The sequence below is a fragment of the Oncorhynchus mykiss genome, chromosome 13 (assembly GCF_057628025.1).
Source record: "Oncorhynchus mykiss isolate SJ-2025 chromosome 13, ASM5762802v1, whole genome shotgun sequence".
NCBI lineage: Eukaryota > Metazoa > Chordata > Actinopteri > Salmoniformes > Salmonidae > Oncorhynchus > Oncorhynchus mykiss.
The window spans coordinates 61,432,184-61,443,870 of record NC_143034.1 but is presented as its reverse complement, the minus strand read 5'-3'; the positions used below and the strand labels follow the sequence as shown (position 1 = coordinate 61,443,870).

The window sequence follows — 11,687 nt, the reverse complement described above, 5'->3', positions numbered from 1 at the left end:
GGACAGGAAGAGGCAGAGGCAGAGGTGGAGGCGGGCTGTGTTGTTGATCTTAGGGTTCCAGCTACACAGCAGGAAGGTGAGGATGGCCAGAGCAAAGAAGACCAGGCCCACGATCACACACATTCTGTTCACCCACTCTAGGAAGGGATTGTCCTCCGACACAGTCTGGAAGGATGGAGACACACACAATTAAGCATGAATACACATACTAACGTGTGCACCAGAACACAAACACACACACAATCACAACCCACACAAACACAGAGCCTGTACCTCCCCTGTCTGCATGATGAGGGCAAAGGTGGAGAGGTGAGAGCAGCTACACACTGTGTAGTTCTCATCAGAGAACACAACCCAACAGCCGTTCACTGACCAATGCCTCCCCTTGGTTCCATTCTCATATTCCATTCCTCTGTCCTCCCAGTACACACAGGTCATCAGGCCAGGCTCAGCCAACCTCTGAGAGAGAGAGAGAGAGAGAGAGAGAGGGAGAGAGAGAGAGATGTTTAAATACTGACAGTATGCTATGAGGGATGGAGGGGTGTATAGACTGACACAGCTGGGGAGCAATGGAAAAGAAGGGAGATAAACAGATTAAGGGAGAGTGAAGAACCAGCACAGACCAGCAACATCAACACAGCACCTCAACTGATGGACAGAAAGACAGAGAGTTCATAAACAAGTTATTCAAGTCAATCAATGAAAACAATTGTACACCTCTGTGAACTGATTTATCATCAGGGTTTTAAAATGCCCTAGTGGCACCAGGGACTTTAACAGGGACCAGCCAACCCTTTGATACAGAATGCAGTGGTGAGTATTAAAACTTTCAGCAGTACTAAAATGAATGGCACTGTATCCCCATTAAAGAACGCCATCCAAAGATGTAAGAGTAGTGGCTGCTGCCATCTGGTAAATGGTGTCACCATAACCAAGAACTGGCAGAATAGTTGACTGAACAATCAGACAGACACACAGACACACAGACATACAGACAGACAGACAGGCAGGCAGGCAGGCAGGCAGGCAGGCAGACAGACAGACAGACAGACAGACAGGGAGGCAGGCAGGCAGGCAGGCAGGCAGGCAGGCAGGCAGGCAGGCAGGCAGGCAGGCAGACAGACAGACCCTCTTGTGGCTCATGGTGAAGTTGACAGGTTCAGAGAGCTGGGTGTGGTTGATCTTGGGCAGTGTGGCGGTGATGACATCAGACAACATCTCTGTGTGGTTTTCTGTCTGCAAGAAGCTAGCACCCAGAAGGCTCTCCATCCCACTGACTGTCAGGAATACTGCTGATGCTGTACCTAGGGAAACAGAGTAGGGGGCTGTCGTCAAATAACACTCAGAACCTTCATCATCATCATCACCAACAACACCATCATCATCACCACCATCACCATCAATATCATTATCATCAGTATGATTCCCAATATAGTCATCGTCATGGTGATATTCTTCACTGTGATCTTTACCACCACTATACAGCTGTGTCTGGTCTATCTCACCATTATTGTTTCTGGCCAGAGCATTTAGGTTGATGTCCATGGTGTTTCCCCTGGCTGAGAGGGAAGAGGTGTCTGTACTGTTGGCCTCCATTACCTGCAGACTAATGTCTAACATACACATTTACAGTACAAGTATTATTTAATATGAGGAGAATGAGGGAGGGATTATGTGTGTGTTAGACTCAACTTTTACTGACAAGGATATAAACTAAAGCAATACTGCATTACTGCAGGGGGGGGGGGGGGGTGGAAAGGTGGTAGGGGCTGTATGTAGGTCCAGACTGCATAATGGTTCTTCTTACCCAGCTCAGGTGTGTGTATGGTTTTGTTGACCCGGCCCTGAGAAGGGTCCACTAAGGCATTCACCAGGAGCACTGAGATCTTCAGGACCACACTGCCAGACTCCCCGCCATCCTTTCCAGCCCCACTCCACCCCTGGCCTGTACTGGCCTGCTGCGCTGAGATGGTTCCCACTCCTGACACCTTCTATGGAAATGGATAGATCGATGAATTCACGGAGGAATTCATTCATGAATGAGAACGGTTACATGCACACAATAAGGAGATTATTGTGGACAGTCCGGTTATTATAATAGTTTGTTTAAAACGTTTGCATGCTTTGCAAGAAGAACGATTTCCCTTATAATCCTGTTTACACTGACACATCTGAGATCAGGCTACTTTTGATAAACGCCAGAAATCGACAATCCAAGAAATAATTCTAACACAGTGACCATGTTATTTTTGAGAAGACTATTTGATTCAGAGTTCGGACATAAAAGTTTGTAAGCGAAAAATATTTATAAGACACACACAGTTTTTGCGAACTCACTTCACTGGCGCATTAGATGGAAACGTGCGGTACCCGGTGCTGGCACATGCACAGATCAAATACACCGCTGGAACGCCAATGAAGATAAGCAAAACTCGGCCATAATCAGTTTCATATTGAATTCTTAGTGTGCATGTAAAGGTACTTAATAATGAACATACTGTCTTGACTAAGACAAACTAACCCTACTCCGATAATTATTATTTAAAACATGAGACAGAGTTGGAAGGGGGCATTACCAGGGCTGTCGAGAGGCTGTTTGTCACTGACTGAGGAAAAAAGAAAATGGGAGAGAAAGAAGGGAGAGAGGAACGGAGGAGAGATACAATGACATTGGTTAGCATGTGGAGACATTAAACAGGACCCTCTGGGTCGGGAATAGAACTATGTACTGAAACCTGACCCATTTCCAAATGATCCACTAAGTGGCGCCAGAAATCAACGAACGAGCATGTCAGTGGCAGTTTGTCTCAAGCGTCTCAGAGTAAGAGTGTTGATTGAGGATCAGTTGAAACTTTAAGATCACATGAACAAAATTACATGGACAGGGGGAACCTGATCCTGGATCAGCACTCCTACTCTGACAGATTTGATACATATGGCTCAAGATCTACAGAAGTGTTTAGAATAGATAGTAAGAGCTATGGGTTGTTAATTTGTATTTTTTTAACCTTTATTTAACTAGGAAAGTTAGTTAAGAACAAATTCGTATTTACAATGACGGCCAAACCCTCCTCTAACCCAGACGACACTGGGCCAATTGTGCGCCACCAGATGTCTACCAGATGTAAAGGTTGCTATACTGACCCCCTCTGGTAGGACTATGTCAGGGTTCTCCATCAGCTGTTGGTTCATCTGGTTGAGGAAGTACATCTCCTTAGACTGGCCCTGCAGTGGGAACACAGATACAACATCAGCATAACATCAACACAACATTGGCACAACATCAACACAACATCAATACAACATCAGCACAACCAGATGACAATGTTGTTACAACTTTGTCGTCAGTGATACTTTTCCTACATCTTCATCCGACAGGATCAATTTTAAAGCCCACCATACTGTATGGGTGGTACTTGCACATGATCCATTCTAAAGACCTGTGTGTTTCCAACCACGTACCTCTGGGGGAACTATGGCGGCTAGAACATCATCAACACCTGTGAGGGGGGATGGAGGGAAGGAGAGAGAGAGAGAGAGGGAGAGGGAGAGGGAGAGGGAGAGGGAGAGGGAGAGAGAGAGAGAGAGAGAGAGAGAGAGAGAGAGAGAGAGAGAGAGAGAGAGAGAGAGCGACACAATGATAGAGAGTAAGAGAGAGAGAGAGAGAGAGAGAGAGAGAGAGAGGGAGAGGGAGAGGGAGAGGGAGAGGGAGAGGGAGAGGGAGAGAGAGAGAGAGAGAGAGAGAGAGAGAGAGAGAGAGAGCGACACAGAGATAGAGAGTAAGAGAGAGAAAGATAAATAAAAAAGAGAGAGAAAATAATATATCAAGTTCCCATCAGACCTCCGAAGCATTTCACTACACTGGACTTCTTCTGTACATAATATATTTCCAAACAATACAAGTATGACTCACTTTCACACACAGTGACGTCAGTTTCCCACAGTACTCCAGTGGAGGAGAAGTATCCTTCCACACAGGAACAGTGGAAGGTCCCTGGTGCATTGGTACACACAGAGTGGAGACCACATAGACCAGGGGTGTTAGCACACTCATCTATGTCTACAGGGAGAAACAAACACTGGGATATACACACATACAGTAACGGATACACATACAAAGATACACCACACGTATACACACACAGTTTTACATGCAAGCATACACGCGTCACAGACCTAGGCATGGGTTTAAAGGGCTGGCTATGGCATCTGGGCTGGTGAGCAGGTAACCAAAGAGGCAGGTACAGCTGTGTGCTGCATAAGAGTTGGTACAGTTGGCATCGGGACCACACATGGTTTTGTTCAGACACTCATCAATGTCTGTAGGGTTCAAACCACAGATACAACTGATGAGAACAAGTTATGGTCTAGGTTATGTCCCAAATGGCACCCTATTCACTATACAGTATATATACACCCTGTATACATATACACCCTAAATACACATTCACTATATACATACACCCTGTATACATATACATACACCTTATACACATATTCACTATATACATACACCCTGTATACATATACATACATACATCTTATACATACATCATTCACTATAGACATACACCCTGTATACATATACACCCAACATTCACTATATACATATACCCTGTGAACATATACACCCTATATACACATTAACTATATACATGCACCCTTTTTTCATATACATACACCCCATATACACATTCACTATATACATACACCCTGTGTACATATACATACACCCCATATACACATTCACTATATACATACACCCTGTGTACATACACCCCATATACACATTCACTATATACATACACCCTGTGTACATATACTTGTACATACACCCCATATACACATTCACTATATACATACACCCTGTGTACATATACATACACCCCATATACACATTCACTATATACATACACCCCATATACACATTCACTATATACATACACCCTGTATACATATACATACACCCCATATACACATTCACTATATACATACACCCTGTGTACATATACATACACCTTATACACATATTCACTATATACATACACCCTGTATACATACACCTTATACACACATTCACTATATACATACACCCTGTGTACATATACATACACCCCATATACACATTCACTATATACATACACCCTGTATACATATACATACACCTTATACACATATTCACTATATACATACACCCTGTATACATATACATACACCCCATATACACATTCACTATATACATACACCCTGTATACATATACATACACCTTATACACATATTCACTATATACATACACATTCACTATATACATACACCCTGTATACATATACACCCTGTATACACATTCACTATATACATATACCCTGTTTACATATACATACACCTTATACACATATTCACTATATACAAACATCCTGAATACATATACACCCTAAATACACATTCACTATATACATACATCCTGAATACATATACATACATACATCTTATACATACATCATTCACTATAGACATACACCCTGTATACATATACACCCAACATTCACTATATACATATACCCTGTGAACATATACACCCTATATACACATTAACTGTATACATGCACCCTTTTTTCATATACATACACCCCATATACACATTCACTATATACATACACCCTGTGTACATATACATACACCCCATATACACATTCACTATATACATACACCCCATATACACATTCACTATATACATAGGGAATAGGGTGCCATTTGGGATGTAAACCTAGTCAGTGCCCCATGATACAGTATGTTAACGACAACAGCAGTGAGACAACACAGTACCTATACAGGGGTTGGCCTTGCTGGGGTCTAGGACTGGGTTTGTGGGTGAGAAGCCTAGGAGACAGGTACAGTTGTGGGCTCCTGGTGTGTTGGTACAGACAGACTCCTGACCACAGATGGTTGAGTTGAAACACTCGTCAATATCTGTGGGGGTTCAATAGTTGAATAGTTCAGTTAGCATATTAGCATCTTACGGCAGGGTGCCAGGCAGCATCCAGGTTGACAACATTATTGTCAGTAGTGTATGATATAGATAATAACATATACTGTAACATAAAATGCTACCATGAGTTCTTCCATCTCTTTTAGGAAGCACTGTAAATTAGCGTAAATTAGATGTAATGATGCAATAAACATGACTGTTGTTATACATTCAATATGTTCATGTTTTACTGGTCCCTATCTAGATAAATGGTTTATATTGAAATATTTAAAAAGTTTCATCAGATTTATCACAGAAAGCTAGTGTTAGTGCTGTTCAGAGACCTTGGCAGTCGAAGGGTCCGTCAGGCTTGTATCCATTGTAACAGGTGCAGGTGTAATTTCCTGGTGTGTTTGTACATTTACCAAAACCACCACAAACCTTCTCAATCTCCACGCACTCATTCACATCTGGGGGGGACATAGATTTAATATGCCAATATTTACAAAGTTCCACAAATCAAAGCACACAAAACCAGACAGCGTTCAGCAATTTTATTTTCTGTATGTTTTTTAAAATCTTGCTTACACAGCAGACAGCAGACAAATTCACACATATATATTCACAAAGTTTAAAAACAGCAGAAAATGCAGGTATGTTGTTCATAGCAGCCCTGAAATTCCAACTCTGGTCTCATGTTATTGATATGATTGGTGCAGTATGTGTATGAGTGGTAAACATACCAGTGCAGGGGTTGTGGGTTGGGTTGAGTGCCAAGGCTGGGTCTGAGGGTACAAACCCCTCTAGACAGCTACAGTTGTAGACTCCTGGTGAATTAGTACAGTTGGAATGTGGACCGCAGAGATTAGCGGTCTCCTCACACTCATTGATATCTGTTGGGGAGGGTTAGGACAGAGTTAGAGGCTATCTTCTACATCAAGGGTGGAGAAATACTGCCCCGGGCTGCTAGTCAATTCAATGCAGCCCGCAGTGGATTGTTTTCTAAGAAATACTTGTTCTGTCCTTTAAATTCATTTTGAATAACACATCTGCCATTTCTGAATCCTGATGTGGCTCTTGAGCCAAAAAGTGTGCCTACCCCTAGTCCTGTTCGACAGACAGACAGACAGACAGACAGACAGACAGACAGACAGACAGACAGACAGACAGACAGACAGACAGACAGACAGACAGACAGACAGACAGACAGACAGACAGACAGACAGACAGACAGACAGACTGATCAAACACGTAGGACTGTCTAAACTGATTTAACTGATAAAACCAGACAGCCCATTACATAGCTACTACGGCACTTCTACCTTGGCAACCGTAGGATTCGTTTGTGGGTAGATGTTTTGGAGGTATCTTGTATCCAGAGACACATTGACAGCCTCCATTCTTGGTTGTACTACACTCTGCAAGTGGACCGCAGGAGTCTGCCACACAGTTCCTATGGTCTGAACAGAGAGAACAGACACACAGTCTACTTTAACAATCTACTATTTTAGCTTGGAACAATGGGACACAAGAGTAGGTTCACTTCAAGTCAGATATAATGTCACTGTGACCTTAACAGATTGACTGCTTCAAAAACAAGTAGCTTGCTTTATGATGTGCTTCTACACCTGCATTTCTTGCTGTTTGGGGTTTTAGGCTGGGTTTCTGTACAGCACTTTGAGATATCAGCTGATGTACGAAGGGCTATATAAAATAAATTTGAGTTGATGTACTACTCTTTTAGTTTACACCAATCCATCAATTAAACGTCATATAAAGTACATTTTAACAGCTCAATATACTTAAGTGCTAAATAGACAATAACATGTGTTTGGGAGGAGTACTGTACAAGTCATATAAAAATCAGGGGATTTCTCAACTCGCTACTCACATGTCACATAACCCATGTAGGCGATTGGGTGGTTGTTCATCTGCCTGTACACATAGAATCCTCCAGAAGAGCAGTAGATCACTTGAATAGCTACATTGTAATTACAGCAGGAACCTACGTTTCCACACGCATTGCCCGTTGTTGGAGTCTCAGACTCAGACTGAGGATGTGTAAAGGTCAGATGGATGGGATAATATACCCCGCTGTAATAGAGTGGAGCACATTGTGGAATGACGGTGTCCCCTCCGATCCCGATGTAGCGCACCCATATGTTTGTTCGCTGTATGTCAGTATTGATGGGGTAGCCGGGGATAGAGGAAGAGCTGAAGAGATAGTTACGTCGAGGCTCATCCAGAGCCGTGTAGCCATCACAGGAACCTGGGTGGAAGAAGAAGACAATAAAAAATATAGCCCCAATGCCAGGGTTTAGCTATGGGCCCACTGTTCCATCATCAGGAGAAATGTAGTTACTTCTGTACTGTTAAACCTCCTACCAAATATCAGAACTCATAATTAAACTGATCACATAGAATACAAAATAAGAACATGCAGGGGTTATTGAACTATTGAACTTCCCACTGGGCACAGACATCAATTCAACATCTATTCCACATTGGTTCAAAGTAATTTCATTGAAATGACGTGGGAACAATGTTGATTTAACCAGTCTGTGCCCAGTGGGTACTTACCATTAGGATAAGAGGAAGTCCCAATGATGAACAGGGAACCTGAAAGGAAGGAGAAGACACAAAGTCAAGGGCAGACAGTAATACTAGATGGTGATCATTTGGGATAAAATACTGAAATATCTGTTCACTCACCCAGGAGTAGAGACAGAGAACAGTAGCTCATCCTGACAGATCCCTCTTCCAGGGCTGAATACATTGAATACCTTCACCCAGTCTAAGCCATACGTGCATCCCAAGAGAAACATCTCAATTTGCACACCACCCAAAACTCTGTTATCAGAAGGTTTGAGACTTATGCAAATTATATTTTTTAGGTTTGGATACAAACCTCCATCTTAACAAAACAAAGTGAGGGAGACGATGACTGAGGTCAGAAGCTATTCTTTCACTGATGGCAGGGAGGGGGAAGAGGGGGATGTCATCCATTTTGAGGCCTGCTCTGTGGTAAACGCTTAAGTAGCATAACACAGCCTCAGACAATTACAATAGGCAACTCAAATTGGCTTTGCAATTCAGAAGCCTAATACGGATTTTCTTGTAATCTCTGGAAATATCCAACCATCAAGACTAGGCCTATAGCCTAGAGATGTTACGCTTGCGGTGTGGCTTGACCACAGATCAGATCTGGTCGTTGTTAGCCTACTGTAATTAAAATGCATCTTAAAAAATGATGACCTATCCCAGTAGCCCACTTGGCCCTTATAGCCTACATGGCAAAATATAGCTAGATATGAATGTTGGACAATCAACGAACAGGCCTATATGGTGAAGTGAGTGCCACAGGCTCCTCACACCACCAATATGCTCTCATTCACACAAGGGTTATTACAGATGGGATGGAGGCAACGATGAGTATAAACCTTAGATTAATCCCAGGGGCTGGTTTGAAGCCACTATGCAGCCATGTTTGTGCTCCTCCACCGTTGTAAAAAGGTTTTTGGAAGATATACTGTAGAAATGCATTTATTAATGTATACATTTGTTTTTGGCAAGTATATTCTATTACAGACACCCAAATGCATATTTTAAATTACATTATGTGAACTGAACATACTGTATATATACATAAAAATATATATATATAAAATATATATTTTTTCCTTGAAGTAAAACATTTTGAGAGCACTAATGTTACTGTCTCCACTACAACAACAAAATACATGTAATTACTGTAGAATTCCATTCATTCCTATGGAGGACACCTCTTTCTGAGGAGTAGCTTCATAGCCTGTCATTGGCCAATACATAGCATCAGCAATTTAGGGTTTATATACATCATTGGATGGAATCATGTGCCCTCTGCCTTGTTAAATAGATACAGTACATGGTGCTCCATACCCATTTTTCAACTAACCTCTTCCTGTCGATACTTTCTTTGTTCTGATTTGGTTAAAAGTCTATATTATAAATGTTTGTGTCCAGTTGCAGGTGGTTCTCCAAAAGTTAGAGAATATTCAGAAATATATTAATCCATGTATTGTATCAAGTGAGAAATGCCTCTTGCATGTGTGTAGATCTTTGTTTTGGTAGCACTGTGTGACGTGCTGTCATCTAAAACCTGTAGCTATACTCTAATAAATATCTGAGCACTTCAACCTGCCTTGCCTCTTGTTGAGTCTCTGTCCGTATGACTGCTAAGGTCTTTCTACAGAATACTTGAAGCTTAATTCAAATTTGCGGCAAGATAAAAGAGGTGCTCATAAAAGATTTATGCCTATCACAGGTCCTTACGTTATGTTTTAATTCAGGTGAGGAGTTTACACAATTTACAATTTGTCAAATAAAATCACAGATTCTCAAAGTTTTGGATACTGTGAAAAACCCTTGTTGCCACTTAGACTCTCCTTGCAGGTTTCAGAATGACAAGTGTGTGCACGTCAGCACCACAGCGATACTGTGGATGGACTAGACTGAACGAAGACAGAAAGAAGAAGTAGAACCTAGAAATAAGTAAAATAGTGCGTCATTGCTCACTGTTTTGCCTGTGCTGTCAATTTGTCTTGTAAAGCTGGGCATGCTCTGTTGCATCTGATGATCTCTATGTAAATACAGCACACCTTCAAGACAAATGGAAAATAAAGAAACCAAGAACAAAAACAAGTTTTTCAACTCCCTGTGTTCATGTGAATAGGATTTGAGAAGGTAAATTGCAGCTGTCTTTGTGCAAACCTGGTTTTATTTGTAAATGTATTTTCTCCCATTATCTGCAGTCCTCTCTCAACATGCTTTCAGGGGTTCAGGGCGGTTCGTCTGAGTGAGGAGGGAGGCCAAAGCAAAGATTCTATGTAAAGCCCACGTATGTCAATTCTCTGAGTCTTCATTTGTATACTAGTCTATAATGTTTTTGTTTATTTGCTTCTTGATATTTCTGTAATAGTATAGTATTCCCTTCCTTATTCTGAATTTCCAATAATTGCAACAAAAAAAATGTAGTTAGATGAGCATTTCCCAGTCCAGGGGCCTCATTTATCAAAGGTGCATGCACACAAAAAGACTCTAAACCTAAGGTGCATTCAGTTCACTTGAACGTTTGCTAAGTTGCGGAACGGTTTGTACTGAACGACACATTTACCCAAAACGTTCTTTCTTGTATGTTATTGAACAGGCTTTGAGGTACTTTTGCTCCCGTTTGGTGGGTGTGGCTTGAAACAATGAGTGACCTATTTAAAGGGCATTGGGCATGCTGACTGCGTTCCCCAATCCACAACCCAACTCCACACAGTTTTTCAACTGGTCGTTTAGTACAGCACCGTTTCTGTTCAATTAAACATTCCAGAATGTAAAGACTTACTGAACGCAGCCCTTGTGTATGCCAGTGTTCCTGCAAAAGTTGGTATTTATCAATTATGAACTTGACAGGAAAGTATCATTATTTCCACAGTCCACATACTCTCAGATCATGCGTATGCACTTCTAGTGTATTGCAAGCAAATATTGTTATTTTGAGGGAAATGTAAAAAAAATGTATGCAGATGAATTATAATAATGGTAGTTTAATCTAAACATTATAGTGTAGGCCTAATGATAAAACAGATGCATTTGCTGTTGGTAAGGAGATCGCAAGGCAGCATGTGGCTTATGTGCTTATTTTACTTGTATTATATAGTCCTAAATCATAATCATATTGCAGGACGTCTCTCC

General features: G+C 41.6%; 2 protein-coding genes across 2 annotated transcripts in view; one reads left to right on the top strand and one right to left on the bottom strand.

Moving 5' to 3' along the window:
• Positions 1–4,054, bottom strand: part of LOC118938557 (adhesion G protein-coupled receptor E1-like) — a 6,977-nt gene extending 2,923 nt beyond the window's left edge. The window contains exons 1-7 of the mRNA XM_090194366.1: positions 3,914–4,054; positions 3,145–3,225; positions 1,808–1,991; positions 1,506–1,613; positions 1,121–1,304; positions 274–457; positions 1–165 (exon numbers count right to left, since the gene is read on the bottom strand). The exon at positions 1–165 is cut by the window's left edge and continues 42 nt beyond it. Coding sequence (XP_090050492.1) covers positions 1–165; positions 274–457; positions 1,121–1,304; positions 1,506–1,613; positions 1,808–1,991; positions 3,145–3,225; positions 3,914–4,054 — 1,047 coding nt within the window. The remainder of the gene's footprint in view (positions 166–273; positions 458–1,120; positions 1,305–1,505; positions 1,614–1,807; positions 1,992–3,144; positions 3,226–3,913) is intronic.
• Positions 4,055–4,684: 630 nt separating this feature from the next.
• On the top strand, positions 4,685–10,455 carry LOC149978953 (uncharacterized; the record flags this gene model as incomplete). Its single annotated transcript, XM_090194365.1, has 2 exons — positions 4,685–5,319; positions 10,398–10,455. Coding segments are annotated over 2 exons (693 nt in total), but the record flags the coding sequence as incomplete, so codon positions are not given.
• Between the last annotated feature and the right edge of the window lie 1,232 nt (positions 10,456–11,687).